Source organism: Microtus pennsylvanicus, chromosome 3, assembly GCF_037038515.1.
Source record: "Microtus pennsylvanicus isolate mMicPen1 chromosome 3, mMicPen1.hap1, whole genome shotgun sequence".
NCBI lineage: Eukaryota > Metazoa > Chordata > Mammalia > Rodentia > Cricetidae > Microtus > Microtus pennsylvanicus.
The window spans coordinates 93,314,761-93,330,373 of NC_134581.1; the positions used below are offsets into that span (position 1 = coordinate 93,314,761).

The 15,613-nt window shown below is 43.6% G+C and overlaps 1 protein-coding gene across 1 annotated transcript in view; it reads left to right on the plus strand.

Annotated features, from left to right (window-relative positions):
* The window catches only part of LOC142846813 (beta-galactosidase-1-like protein 2), a 36,058-nt gene extending 22,396 nt beyond the window's left edge, over positions 1-13,662 (plus strand). The window contains exons 9-19 of the mRNA XM_075967607.1: positions 553-637; positions 1,441-1,578; positions 2,212-2,292; positions 2,910-3,016; positions 6,213-6,359; positions 10,635-10,703; positions 11,160-11,247; positions 12,000-12,087; positions 12,527-12,647; positions 13,332-13,448; positions 13,558-13,662. Of these exons, the coding sequence (XP_075823722.1) occupies positions 553-637; positions 1,441-1,578; positions 2,212-2,292; positions 2,910-3,016; positions 6,213-6,359; positions 10,635-10,703; positions 11,160-11,247; positions 12,000-12,087; positions 12,527-12,647; positions 13,332-13,448; positions 13,558-13,662 (1,146 nt within the window). The remainder of the gene's footprint in view (positions 1-552; positions 638-1,440; positions 1,579-2,211; positions 2,293-2,909; positions 3,017-6,212; positions 6,360-10,634; positions 10,704-11,159; positions 11,248-11,999; positions 12,088-12,526; positions 12,648-13,331; positions 13,449-13,557) is intronic.
* Positions 13,663-15,613: the final 1,951 nt, after the last annotated feature.

Genomic DNA, 15,613 nt, shown 5'->3' on the forward strand with positions numbered 1-15,613 from the left:
GGTTTTAGGTTCAAGCTGTATAAATCAAGAACACTTGGTCCACAGGCCATAGTGTTTGAGTGCTGTAGTCCTAACTCTTGTTCACTCTGGTTTTGAGGACATTGCTTTCTGCCATAGTTGAAAGCCCAGCACTTGTCATGATCCCTTCACCTATGCAGCCCCCTGTAATTGAACATTGAGATCCTTCCTCCGTGTCTGCTGTTTCTTACCAGACCTCTACTCAGGTCACCCAGGAGAATAAAAAGATTCTATTTTTAGAAATTTCTGAATTCTACTTTTAGGATGTCTTGAAAGCAAAATATTAAAATATCAGTTGATACCCTTCCCACCCCCGAAGCTTGGCAAAAATGAAGTCAGTGAAGTCACATGAGGAGACCATGTGGCTGGGAGGATCACATGGGGATGGGAGAGTAGGACTCTGCGCTCCTGGGGGCAGCAGGCTGCCTTCAGTTAAAGTGCTGAAGCCCTGGTCATCACAGCTCCTTTGCAGGTTGTTCAGGGCTGCAGAATTGGGGAAGAGCTTCCGAAACTGATGTGTTTCTTTTCCTTCAGGGCAGAAGCCCCATACTGATGATGGTGTATACAACAGACTCTTCTGACACATGGGGAAAACCCCGCCAGTTTGGAGATCCACAGAGTGAGTCCTCCTTATGACTTTACAGGGGCACTGGTCTGGTTCTTTGTTTTGTTTCTTTTTGTTGTTTGTTAATATACTTGAAGTTTAGGGACAAGGTTCTCAGATGTTGTATCACTTAACATCAACTTACCTAAGTAGATACCATCTAGACATCAGCAGACATATGCTCACATGGAGTGGCCATCGACTGAGCATCTCTGTGGTCATTGGCAAAGGAAGTTAAGTTTCTGTAGTTTTTTATTTTATATACATTTCACTATGCTATAAAAGTAATGAGAATGAGTTCTTCTGGGAGGGGGAAATACGATGAAGGTGTGCTGGGAATAGATGCAGGAAGTGGTATAATCCCTACTGGGCTGATTTTGACTCATCACTCTCTTACTCTCCCTGGAGAACGGACAATGGCCATTTAAGTGGAGTTGAAGGTAAATGTGACTGGTGCCATCATTTCAGACTTGTCACTAAGAAGTTGACAAGTGCTTTAGAAATAGATTAGACATAGGAATGGCCCTAAAAAGTTATGAGCAACACTTTATATACTAGAAAGTTTATGTTTGTATGCTAGAAAGAAAGATTCCCTCAAATATGAATCCTAGAAAAAAGTAATAAGTGATTTTGGATCATGAAAACAAACACTGTCATCTACTCTAACCAGGCCTGGCTCATCTGATATGATTTTCTGCGCACAGGCTCTAGCAGATCTTGAGGATTTCAGGTCTAGGTAGCTTGAACATCCACTACAAACTGAATTCTTCCATCCTAATCCCACCCCTGCTTTCTCCTTTCGTCCCACCTTTCTGCAGTGCTGATGAAGGATGTGCGGGAGATGTTTATCCTTGGGTTCTCCTTCAACTTCTACATGTTCCATGGGGGCACCAACTTCGGTTTAATAGGTGGAGCTAGCTCTTCCGATGGTTATCTACCTGTAGTAACCAGCTATGGCAAGTACTTGGTTCCCAGAATTATCTCTAATCTGGGCTGCTTCCTTGTTGAATCTGAAACATGCCAGGTTAGGCCCCTAAGGGAAGTTTCTTCCTCTGTCTTGAGTTTCTGTATGCTGGAGACTGAACATTTAGTATTTGTGACCACACTAGATCTTGGGGTCTTGGCTTTTTGTAACTTTGTGAGCAGTCAGAAGAGTAGCTTAGTCCAGCCTATCTGTTGTGTAGAACCTTGCTTCACCTGTTGTTTTGGATCCCCTAAGAGTACCAGAATATCCACAAATGTATCTTTCTTAGCCTCTATCTAATTAGGGTTTCTGTTGTTGTGAAGAGACACCATGACAGTAACTCTTATAAAGATAAACATTTAATGGGGTGGGGGGTCTCAGGCCCACAGATTGGTGCAGTTTGCCTCTGGGGTAACACCTGCATACCCATCATAGCTTAGCAGATGCCTTTTAGTTTGGACTAACATATACGGAGTTCACTTATATACCCAGAGTTTTCCTCTGTGGAGTTGCTGAATTATGAATCTTTTTGCTCTGAGCTAAGGATTTTTTTTCTCTTCATAAGGAAAGAAGCTAATCCTAAGATTTTCTTGGGGAAAATGACACATTTCTCTTTGTTCTTTAGATTACTGTGCACTGTTGTCAGAGGGTGGTGGATACACGCCTGAGTATCGTGTGTTTCAAGAGCTTTTTCACTCAATTACAGGTACCCAGCAGCAGCTTCAGTCTGAATGGTAACTTAGATTTCTCCAGTGAACTGCCTTGGGAGGAGGGTGGCGGATGTGTGAAGACCTTTTGGGGAGAAACTCAGTTTGATCCAGTTTATCATCAGCACTGGAAATCTACAAGAAACAGGGTCTGCTCTCTTGTGCTCAGCATGAGACCACTTTGCTTGATCTTAGCTCTGCCCACCATCCTCTAAAACTTTCAAAAGGTAGAGGTTCCCGGTCCTCTCCCTCTGAGCTATTCAGCAAGCATGTCTGGGTTGAAGTGGGGAAGAAAGGGTAGAACCTGAGAGCAAGTGTATTTGTAACTGGTGTTTAGGAGATTCTAATGAACAGTTAATTTAGGATTTTTCAGTCTACCAGCTTGGTCAACATACTCCTTTTTTTCTAATACAATAAGGGTTCTTCTTTGGATGTTTAAGCATACCAGAGGACCCTCACTCCTTAGTACATGCCTTACTTCCTCCTGGAGTTAGGATATAAGAGCGCGAGGTTGGGTCCTTCATTTGTGAAGGCTGTGGGACAGCAGGGTACCTGATGTCTCTGAATGGTGTTGGAGTAGGTCCTACGATGGCCAGCCATGTGCTTTTCATTGCAGATGTTTCCACGGTCATTCAACCAACATCTGTACGGATGACTGCATACATGTCATTGACACTTTTATATTTCCTCACCCTGTGGGAAGTCCTGCCCTATCTGGACCAGGTGATTGTTTCTTGGATATTGACACACAGCATCACTTTAGAGGAAAAAAAAGATAGGAGATAAAGGGTTAATTCAAAGATAAAGAAGTAGATGACCAAGGAACCAAAGTGATTTTTAAGAGTGTTAGTTCCTTTCAAGTTTTGCCATTCAGAATAGGAAACACATTATAAGAACTCAGATTAGAAGTTTATAAGTGAAGAAATGCTTTAAACTTGTGTAATACTGGAACGCCCTTTCATGACCCAGCTGCCTGTCTTTTTTTCTTCCTTTCTCTCTCTCTCTCTCTCTCTCTCTCTCTCTCTCTCTCTTAAAGTTTCATTTATGGGCGAGTGTTTTGCCTGCATGTTTGTAAGTGGACCACACCTGTGTCTGTAGAGGTCTCGGATCCCCTGGACCTGTAGTTAGAGACTATTGTGAGTGACTGCATGGGTGCTGGGAACTGAATCCACGTCGTTGGCAAGAGCAGTGCCCTGTTCTCATCACTCAGCCCTCTCTCCAGCCCTATCCCCTGCTTGATTAAGGTGTTAGAATAAACTCAACCTAGGGCAATGACTTTTAATCTTTTGTTTTCATAGAGGGAGGTTTTCTCTAAACTTATTGTTCAGTTTAATGTATAAACCATAAACTAGGTTAGTCAGGGTGTTAGTTCTGGGCGCTGAGCTTTCCTCCCCTGAAAGCAGCAGCCATCCCTTCTCTATGACGCTGTCACTTCTAACTAGGGTTCCGGGGAGCACAGATTGAAAACTGCTCTAAGGAAACACTGCATGCTCATCCCTATAAAACTCACCAAATGTCAATCTTGGTACGGTATTATCAGGATGTTAGGCTAGACAGCTTCCAGTCTAATGAGTAAGAAGAATGAATGAAGAACCGACAGGAGGGATATTGGTCATAGGTGGAGGAACTGAGCTTCATCATCAGGGCTATGGAGATACAGGCCTTGTGCTGGGCAGTCCCAGGATTCCATGGACATCCAGTCAGTGCAGCATTATGGCTGAAAGACTGAACAGGAGTAAATGACATGGCAGCGGGGTGATGTGGGAAGCAGAGAAACTGAGGCACTCTGGGATCCACTTGCAAAGACAGGGAGGACTGCATGTTTGGAGAGCTGTGGTTAGGACTGCAAAGGAACATTTTGTGTGGACAGTGTCACAACAGAAGCCAGGTGTCACAGAAGGAGCTGAGTACAGACTTCTGACAGCATGTTGGGTTTACGTGTTGGTGCAAACTAGTCTCCGTACTCTATCAACTAAGCACCATATCTTCTATTTTCTTTTTTACCTATTTATGTTTTTGAGATAGGGTCTTGCTAGGTAGACCAGGCTGACCCTCTGCCTCCTTCGTGCTAGGATGACATTTATGTGCACCAGCATGCCACTGTTTTTCTTTTGTGTGTTTCTTTTGTTAGTTCCTCCATAGGTAGCACTGTGGTACGTTTCGTGCATCATAGCCCCAGGACAGTGAAGGTGGTTTCACTGCTTGTTGGTGTGGTTAGGCGCTGCTATAGCACTTGCTCATTTTCAACGTTCTTAGCCTGATTCCTAACCAGCGGCTTTAGGCAACAATTGATCTTATTGCATTGAAATTTACCATGCTGCCAATATTTGCCATACATCAACAGAGAGTCCATTGCCTAAAATTTCCTTAAAAATCTCTTGATTTAGGGAATTATAACCATCACCGCTTTTACTGTGATTATGTTACTGTAGTGATTCTTTCTTTCTTTCTTTCTTTCTTTCTTTCTTTCTTTCTTTCTTTCTTTCTGTCCCCCTCTTTTTAGATGAATGTTGAGTTTTGGTAGCAAACTGACATAAGCTTTAAAATAATCCTGTAGGGCTAGTGGGATGGCTTGGTGGTAAAGAGCACTCGTTATCCTTCCATAGGACCCAATGAACTACAATATCTGTTACTCCAGTTCCAGGGGAACCAACACCATCTTCAGGGCTCCATGGGGACTGCATGCACATAGTGCACAGATACACAGCCAGGCAAACCCCATACATGTAAAATAATAACAAAATTATTTTATGAAGGGTAGATAGGAAAGACAGAGGTACAGGTGAAATGAGATAAACCATGTTGACAAAGAAAGCCAACATTTCATCAAACGCCTTAGAAATGCTTTAATTCTATAATTCCTTTCTAATAACTTCAGTTGTAGACAACTTCTTTCATCAGCTTTGTATCTGTAAGTATGGTTTGTACAGAAAACAGGCAAGTTCAAGTATTTTATTTAATCAGAAAAATGAAATAATGTGACTTCCAAAGGTGCAGTGGGATGTTTTGCTGCTGGGGTTCTTTGTATGGTTATATATGTGCACAGTTTGGCATGTCTGTATGCCACCATAGTCTCACTGATGCTCACAGTGGCCCATTGTAGTCGATCAGGACCCTTCTTGGCTTCTGTGTCTTCTTGACAGGACACCCAGAGCTGTTAGCATCTTTGTTGTTTGTTCCCCTGGGGGATCTAGGCTGTGAGCCTCCTCAGACTGGGACTCATCTGTTTCTCCAAGGGGTTCTTAGGGCTTTTTTTGTTCTTGTGTGTAGTACAGATAAGTGTGTGCATGTGTGCCTGCGTGTGTGTTTCACATATGTGAAAATGCATGTGGGGGTCCAGAGTTGATGTCATGTGCTTTTCTTGATCATTCTGCACTTTTTCATTTTTATTATTCATATTTTGTTGTTTGTTTTTGTTTTATCGAGACAGGGTTTTTTGTGTAGCTCTGGCTGTCCTGGAACTAGCTCTGCAGACCAACAAGGCTGGCTTAAATTTGTTTATTTGCTTATTTATTTTTTATGTTGAGGCAGAATCTCTTCACCGAACTTGCAACTTATCAGTTCTGGCTAGTCCTTCTGGTGACTTGCCACAGAAATCCCCTGTTTCTGTTCCCCATCCACTGGTATTACAGGCATATGCCACAATGCCTGTGCTTCTCTTGGTTACAACTCTTCATCTAAATTATAAGAATAACTCCCTGGCTGCCATGCATGGTGAAATGTGAGATTGATTGAGAAATCAACAAAGATAATCTGTATGTTATATATAAGATTGATTATTATGGTATATTCCTTTTCAGTACTCCTTTTTGCAAAGCTGTTGGGGTCATCCCTCTGGAGAAGCGGGCTATGGGTGGCAACTTCTGAGATTCTTGTCTCTAGCCTGAACCTTTGTTTGTTGCTTCTGTCTCTGTCTTAGCCAGCAAAGTCTGTCAAGCCACTCTCCATGGAGCAGCTGCCTGTGAACCAAGGGTATGGCCAGTCCTTTGGGTACACGCTTTATGAGACCACGATTGGCAATGGAGGCCTCCTCACTACAAAGGGTCATATTCAAGACCGAGGGCAGGTAGGGAATCTGTGCTTCCTAATGGCACTTTCCTGTAAATATCACCCTGTGGTACTGAGGTGAATGTCTAATTGGTGGTCAACTCATTTGTCCTTCAGAAAATTATCTCTGTTGCTTGTCATCTGTCCTTCAGTGAAGTCTTCTAGACATAGACATACTTAGGTATATACTTTTATAGGAGACAATAGTGTTCTTAAGTCCCGGAGGTACTTATGTAGTCCCTATTCTTACCATGTATTAACCCCCAATATTTATGAGACGTTGGCGCTTGTCATTTAAGTCTTAAAGCACCAAGCTGTGATGTATTCCAAGTAGAAAATCCTCAGGAATCATGAAAGCCTTTCAAAGCAGGTGCAGCTGGGAAGGAACAGTGCAGCTGCTGAAGGTTCCATCCCACTCCAAGCTAAGAGCTGGTCTTGGTATTCTGACAGTTCCCTGCTCTTCGTCTTTTCCACATCACCTTTTCCCGAAGCTTCCAGTTGGGTATTCCTAGTCCACAGTTAGAAATGCTCAGTGAAAGTATGATGTGCAAACAATTCCAGATGGGACTGGGGGGATGATTCAGAGGGAACAGTGTTCACTGCAAAATATGAAGACCTGGGCTCAGACTCCCAGCACCTATTTAGAAAGTCAGGCATGATTCCATATGACTATGAGCCCAGCTCAGGGGAGTGGAGACAGGAAGATCCTAGGAGTTCAATGGTCAGTCAGTCAGTCTAGCTGAAACACGAGCTCCAAGTTCAATGAAGAGACCCTCCCGGTCTTAAAATAAGGTAGGAGTGATTGGTGATACCCAGTGTTAACCACTTTCCTCCACAGGCACATGCATGGGCATGTGGACCCACCATACATGAATACACACACATGCACACACACACATAAACACACACACATTTCAGAGTTTTTTAAATTTTAAAAATAGATTATTTCATCAATTCTTTGAAAATTTTATACAATGTATTTGATAGCTTTACCCCCTCACCTCCCACTAACTCCTCCCAGGTACACCCCTTCCTCCTTCCAACTTTGTGTCTTCTTCTTCCTCTTTTTCCTTCCCATTCTCTTCAACCCCTTCTTGTCTGTGTCCTTCTCCTTTTCACCTTTCTCTTCCTTCTTTTTCTGTTTAATAACTCACAAAGTCTAACTGCGCTGCTTGTGAGTATCGGACTATGGTTGATCTACTGGAATCACACCCTTAAAGGAAAGAGACTCTCCCTTTCCCAGAAGCTATCAACTGTCAATGGCCCCTCACTTACCATTGGGGATTACTGAGCTCCTCCCATCCCCATGTTAGAATATAGTCAGGCTGGGTCTTCTTTAGGTCTTTCGTAGGCAACCACAACTACTGTGAGTTCACGGCAGCAGTCCTGACATGTGCAGAAGACAATGTCTTGGTCCAGCCCCCCGACATCTGGCCCATACAATCTTATCCTCCACTTTCTCAAGGAGATCCCTGAGATTTGGGTGGGGAGTGATAGAGATCCCACTTGTGGCTGTGCAGTCCTCAAGTACTTGTTCTCTACTCTTTGGTCAGGAAGTTTCTGCTTAACCACTGCCCATGAGGAAACTGCAGAAAGAAACTTCTCTGATGAGGACCGGAAGCTACTGTAGTCTCTGAGTAGTGTGATGGTTTAGAATTTGTGTCCATTTAGGAGAATAATAGTTCTCCTCTGGGACCTGGGAGCTCCTCGACCATAGCTTATTCGGATGTATGAGACCACGTATATGTTTTCTCCTAGAGCGGGACTTAAATCCCATCAGAAGGCCATTGTTTATCCCCATAACATTCACGCCATTATTGTACCTTGTGCGTATGTTGACACATGATCATTATGGTAGCTCATAGTGGTCAAAGACGGGTCAGTCTGTGGATAACACTTTCCCCCAGGAGCCCACATAAAAATTTCTGGTACTATGAAGATCTCTCTCTTCTATCTATCTATCTATCTATCTATCTATCTATCTATCTATCTATCTATATCGATGTACATACACACACACACATATATATGTTATTTTTTTATTTTTTCATATATATGTTATTAAGACAAGGTTTCTCTGTGTAATGGTGTGAGCTGTCCTGAAGTTAGCGCCATAGACTGGTTTGAACTCAGAGATCTGCTTTCCTCTGTCTACTGAGTGCTAGGATTGAAGGCATAGGCTACCACTGATGGACCATGAATATATTTAGCTTCTGAAGTCTATGAAAATCTAAACCCCGAAAATCTCCCAAATCTAAAATGTTTATGCCTCAAGCATTTAAATAGTACTCATCCTATACTTCTGGTTTTTGTTTGTGTGTTTTTCACATTGAGCTTAAACTATGTAGCCCTGGCTGGCCTGAAATTGTTAGAGATCTATCTGACTCTGATTCCCATGCATGGAGATTAGATTTGACAATATACTGCTTTCAGATTCTATACTGCTATATGTAAGATTTCTCCTTACACTTTCATCTTGTATCTTTATGACTCCAGCCTTCTCCCTCTCCCCTTCACCTTCTTTCGTTTTCACTCTCTCTCTCTCTCTTTCTTCCTTCCTGCCTTTCATTCCTTCTTTTTCTTCCTTTTTTTTGATGCAGAGACATCTTTTTTATACGTAGGTAGACGTTCATCTGTACTTACTATATGTTCCATTGGCTTTTCCCAGGGTGTATGCACTGTTCTCCTAAGTCAGCCCTGTGCTCGTTTGTGGCAGCGCAGCTTCCCACACATAATCTCTGTCCAGAAGTTCCTTTGTCACCGTGTCTTTGTTCCATATTTATCCTGGCCCCTGGGAGGTGCAGCAGTTCTTGGCCATTGCTTTCTCACGTAGGCCTCTGCTGCTTTAGTTGGTGTCTTCTCTGAAAATACAAAGTTGGTCTTGTTTCAGACGCTTCCATCACTTTCTACCTTCCTCTCCTACTTGTCATCCCTCAGAGTGCCACGACTCTTCTGCATAGGACAAACATTCTGTCTTACACAACTTTGCTTGCTGCCCACCTCCAGCTGACTTAATGAGCCAGCCTTCTCCATGTCTGAAAAGCAGCCCAGCTATGGCCTGTTCTTCTCTCTCATGTCCTCCACACAAGTCTGCTCATAGCACTGTGACTGTTCTTGGAGGGTGTTGTGATCATTTCTTTGTGCTCTTCCACCCTGTGTTCAAGGAAGACAATTCAACAGTAGGCTTTTAAAAGTTTCATCAAATATGTAACTTCTGTAATTAGACTCTGGTAACCTTACAATCAGAATACTTCTGTTTTCTGACTTAAGAATTTTTATTGTTACAGTTTACTAGCCAAATTACATTTGAAAAAACTGATTTAGATTAATTAATCTAGGAAGTAAATTATTCTTATGTTGTCTTGCCTGACTAAGGTTCTCTGGTGGTTTATCTGGTGTTTAATAAATATAGTAGTTCTATTAGTTTGTTTTACTGCAAATGCCATAATCACCATGAGCCAAAACATCAATGGGAAGGAAAGATTTATTTGTCTGGGAAGTTACAATCCATCATCATGGGAAGCCTTTCCAGGACCTCAAGGCAAGACCCAGGAGACTAGAGCTGGCTTGCTGCCTGTACCTCACCCAGCCTGCTTTCTTACACAATCCAGAACCACTGGCTCTAGGTGGCACCACCCACACTGGCTGAGCTCTTCCACACAAATCATTCATTAATAAGATTGTCCATAGGCTTGTTGACAGGCCAGTCTATCTGAGACTTTTCTCAATTGATGTTCCTGCTTCTCAGGTGACAGTAGTTGGTCAAGTAGACAAAAATCTCCCAGCAGAGTGGGTAATAGGGAAAATGGATTCATGCAGGGCACCCCTAAAATCAGTTAGAATGTGACAGCTGGTCTCAAGACTGAAATTGAGAGTATCTTGCAGAGTTGAGCCCCTGGAAGGGTTGAACACGTGGGGTTAAAGAAGACAAACACAGAACAGTATCAGTCTCTCGGTTCCATTTCCTCCCTTGCTAACATTTCCTTGTAATGATTATCCATTCCTATCTCCCTTCTCCTCTAGTTTCCTACGGGTCTTTTAAACATCTCCCCCTCCTTATCTACACTTGATCCAGGTTCCAGCTTTCATTGAGAGCTCTGGCCCAGGCTGCACTTTCTGTATCTTCTCATTCCACTACTTAAACTATCACCTGTTCTTAGTGACCCTGTGAGTCTATGGATCTCTGGGAGACATGGAATTCATTCTGCCACTTGCTTAGTTTATTGCATTTTCAGGACTGAGTTCCTTCCTTTCTTTATGAGGCACTAACAGTCGTCTCTTCCTTCTTTTCCAGGTGTTTTTGGATAACAAATTTATAGGAGTCCTGGATCATTTCAAGAGCGAGCTGCTTCTTGTGAAAAATGTATTTAACACAGTTCATGAATGAGCCATTCCAGTTCCAGCTAGGCCTGGGACCAAGAGTTAGGGCTTATTATAGATTATTCTCACTCCTCTGCCCATGGTCTGCTCCATGAAGAGGAACCCAGCAATCCCAGGAAGGGTTGTATCCTTCTTAGAGGTCTTGGTGAATGTTCTTTGAGAAAACACCACACTCCCCCCACTTGAATATTCATTGTCTAGAGCAGGATGGCTTGGTCACCATCCAAGTGAGTCCTTGTTTAAATGTTCAGGTGACTTTTTCAGGGAAGGAAGAGGAAAAGCAATGGTACAGGGGCTTGACTCTCCCATAGTTGGAGACCTACAAGGTCCCATGGCCTGTGATCTATCAGTTACCTGCTCATGACCTGTCCCAGCTCCAGGGAGGCCTAGATATCTAAGGGAGGGCCAAGTGAAGTTTACTCTGGTCTCTCTTGAATAGCCTTCCAAGAAAACCCAGATCCTGAGGATCCTGGTGGAGAACCTAGGCCGACTCTCTTCTGGGTTGGATATCAACAAAGAGAGAAAAGGTGGGTCCTAGAAGAGGACGGCTAAGGTAGTGGAGCATCAGAAGCTATTGCTCCTCTGCAGGACAATGGAAGTTGGGAACAGGTTTGTGTTTGCAAAAGAGCATATGTTTTTGGTTGCAAGACACCTCTGTACAGAAACTGTGATACTTTTGTGTTCTTTGGTTGCCAAGCTAGAGACATAACACTGCCACCCACTTAGTGAGAGTTTTGAAAGTGGTGCCAGTAGAAAAAGCTATGGTGATGTGCCAGGTTAGGGCTCCTCTCTAGGGATACCAAGTCTTCACTGTCAGGAATCCAAGGCTTGTGTTTATCCTTCTGCTTGGGTCCAGTCCTGAGCAGAGTCACACCACACACGATTTTTCCCATAAGTGCTTTGAGTAACCTGAGTATTAAGCTAGCCAGAAGTCCTGTGCTGATCAGATCTGCAGTGCTTGTCGTGATTTTGTGCTGTTAATACGGACTATGAAGCCCTTTCTAGGTATGTACACTTAAGAGGATAATATCTGCATAGGGCTTGGGCTTAGGTAACATAATGGTAGAATATTTGCCTAGCACGCCTGAACCCTTTGAGTCCAGGTGGTTTAATCCTCAGCACCACCACGAGAAAGGGGGAAATCTATGGGGTTTATAGAAACCTTCCAGCCAGATGAGGCCAAGAGAGCAACTTCCTTCAGGGAGAACCCTAACTTCAGCCTGTGCATATCTTTGCCCTGCTCAACTCCTTCACACCCACCTCCATTCCTGTTCCACAGGTCTAACTGGAGACATCTATCTGGACAAGACTCCTCTGAGACAATTTAGAATATACAGCCTGGAAATGAAATCCATGTTCATATATAGGTAGGAGACTTAACTTCAGCTGATGGAAAGTGGCCAGGGTGGAGTTATAAGTCAGGGATAGAGCATTTTACCCAGCATGTGTGGCCCTGAGTTCAGTCACTGAACTGTAGATGAAGAAAATAAAATAAAACATACCTCAAATTGGTGAATGTGGAGAGCTGGAGGGATGCTCAGAGGTCTGCAGATGAAGCCTTTGATTTCGAGAGAGAAAAATTAAACCTGATGCAGAGTACTAATGAGATGATGCAAAGCTTCATAGATGCCTGGGAGAAGAGGAGTGATTGTCCCTTTTTCTGCTAGTTAATTCCTACTGTATCATGAATGCCAAGGACATAGCAGTTCCCACAGTGGGCGTGGGATGCCAGGCTTCATAGAAGAGGGCACAGGTGGCACATCAGAGCAAACGTATAACGTCTCACTGGCTCTTGGACCCCCATAGAAGACTTCCAAAGTTTCCTGACTCCTGGAAAGTAGTTACAAGCCATGTTCAGGGCCCGGCCTTTTTCCTCAGTCACTTGAGAGCTGGAGATCCTCCCCAGGACACCTTCATAAAAATAAAGGTTGGTGCCACTTTTCTCCTGCTATTGTGCCCCAGCCCCGGCACTAAAGAACCTCAGAAAAGCTCCCCAGTACATGAACCTTGTGGTGCAACAGGGAACCAAGGTCCCCCAAGTCACAGCAAGTCATAGACATTCAAAAGGTGAAGTCATTGAGGACCCTTAGGCTAGGACAAGGACAGTGAAGAGATACAGCAGAAGCCTGAGCAGAGAGTGTCAGTGAGACTGGCTGGTGCAAGCTCTGTAGCAGGGATTGAGTGAGTGTGACCCAGTAGCTCTCACATATAACCCCAGATGTAGATACCCCTACCACTGACATGAGCTCACCATCCAAGACATGCCATCCAGGGCATGTTGGCAACCATTCCTGCTATTATACAGTTTGATCTATGTTTTTAAAGCCTGATGTGTTTTGGTGATAATTAGATTGTAAGATATCCCTTCTGATGCCATGGGCCAGCCATGCGGAGATGAGATGGAAATTAGAATCTTCCTATAGGCTGATGCTGAGCCACCTCCAAGGCAGGGCTGTGGCACAAGCTCGTATGTTGCATACCCTCCCACGTACTACTCTGCTTGTTTATCTTGGTCCATGCTAAGGTTTAGTGTGCCATTGGGATGGAGGTCTATTCGTTTTCTATTTTTACATGTAGAAGTTAGAATCTGAAACCTTCCTATCTTGTTCAGGGCTGGATAAAGGGTGTCATATTCGTCAACGGACAAACCCTAGGACGATACTGGAATATTGGTCCCCAGGAAACCCTCTATGTCCCTGCTGCCTGGCTCCATCCTGGAATTAATGAGGTGATTTCTCTCAATGTCCCCTGCTTCCTAGTTCCCTTTCTTTGAATGCTGTTCTGCTTCAGAAGGAGAGCTGGAATCTTCTGGCTGATTTGCTTACTTCTTTGTACAGATCGTGATGTTCGAGGAGTTGAAAGGTGGCCTAAAGATCCGCTTCTCAAGAGAGGCTAAACTCGGTATGACACTCTATGTCATTTCAGCACCTGCCCCTCTTTAGCTCTTGTGCCATAGATGGATTTTCTATTATGCTGTCACTGTCCCACTCACCCCTCCCATTTTAAGATGACTTAACCTAGCCGGGCGATGGTGGCGCATGCCTTTAATCCCAGCACTCGGGAGGCAGAGGCAGGCGGATCTCTGTGAGTTCGAGACCAGCCTGGTCTACAGAGCTAGTTCCAGGACAGGCTCCAAAGCCACAGAGAAACTCTGTCTCGAAAAACCAAAAAAAAAAAAAAAAAAAAAAAAAGAGAGATGACTTAACCTGCCTGTTCCTCCATCAGCCTCATCCTGACTCTCTAGGTCTCTCTTTCTGACAGTCCCTCCTTGTTGTCAGGATTCCAGTTTCATTTTGATGCCATATTAGCGCCTTTCACTTCTGTCCCTATGGCTCTTTCTCAGGCTGCTATGTTAGCTATCTCCCTGGTATCCTTTTCTAGTGCCCTTTAACCAGTTTTCAAGGCAAGGCATGTATGGAGCAATTATATTGCAACCATGTTGCAGTGTCCCTAGAAGGCAGTTGTCTCTTGGGTACCCAGGTTCCCTTGAACCCTTTTTGGTAGCAAGAGACAGCTATCCATGTGTCCTCTGACACCCACCCTCCCCCAGGGCTAGCAATCAAGCTTGAGACTTTGTGTATGTTATGCAAATGCTTTCCTAAGCACTCAGGGGCCAGCCCTAGACATTCTTATGTAGAATCATTGTCTTACTTTAGTGGATTCTTTAAACCTCCTGAGCAAGCTTTCTTGTCCCCACAGGTCAATGTTCTACCCTCTTGTGATGGGAGTGTTGTACACAGTAGGCTAATGAGATTTTCTTTTTCAGGATTTTGAGTGTCAACTATTGTGAAATAATCCAGAGGACAGACAGCTGAATCCCATCCACCGTGGTGGTGGGCGTATCCCATGAGTCCTGACACATAGGTGGGTCTCTGCATCCACCCTGGCTTCTCTTTCTACCCCATGCCAGGCTCAGTTCTACCATCCGTCTTCTCCTTTGACAGCAAACCTAACTTTTGACTTGTTAATCCATTTGTGCTGATGTTTACACAAAATGGGCTTTCCGTGTCCACATCCTTTGTCATGTTTCTTTATAAATTTTCTTTGACCGGCAAATAAAATTTTGGGAAAAACAAAGCAAGAAGATGTTCAGAATATTTGATATTGCTAAGGTAACTCTGGGAATATTTTCAAGAGATCAAATGAAATAGAAACTACAGGAAATGACAGAGAGGTATAATATATGGTTTTTGTAAAATCCAGCAATGATGTTTTTTTAAATTTATTTTCCTAGTGGTCATGCCATACTATCATTTTTTGTATCCACATAAAACTCTTCTTTCTTTGGAGGCTGTGTCAGTCAAAGGCACTTATTCATCCAACCTTTGGCATCTGACTTACAGTCCCTGTTGATTATCTGATATTCATTTTGTCCTCCTAGGGTATTTTCCACTCTTCTGAGCTGAATCCAAGGGCACTGAGAATTGTCCAAGTTCCTGGGTTAACCAACTTTGAGGCCGAGCTCAGACTGTAGAGGGAAGACCCATTTTAAAATAACTGCTACAAATTTTAGTGTAGTGTGAACAGACCCTGAGTTAGGTTACAGACTAGGGAGAACTTGAGAGAGGGTCCCCTGAGAAATGAATTGCTATGGTGCCAAGGAATATCGAGGAGGCCTATAGAGAAATGCCAATTAGACCTCAGTGGCTCAGTGGACTGTAGCCCTGGGGGAGGCCACTTGTTTGTTCCCAGCTGCCCAGAATCCAAATAATCACACAAAAATTTGTATTAATTTCAATACTGTTTGGCTAACAGCTTAAGCATATTTTCTGGCTAACTCTTGTATCTTAAAGTAACCGATTTCTATTGATTTGCATATTGCCATCTGGCTGTGGCCTACTAGCAAGGTTCCAGCGGTGCCAGTGGCATTTATCTACTGAAGGTAGCTACATG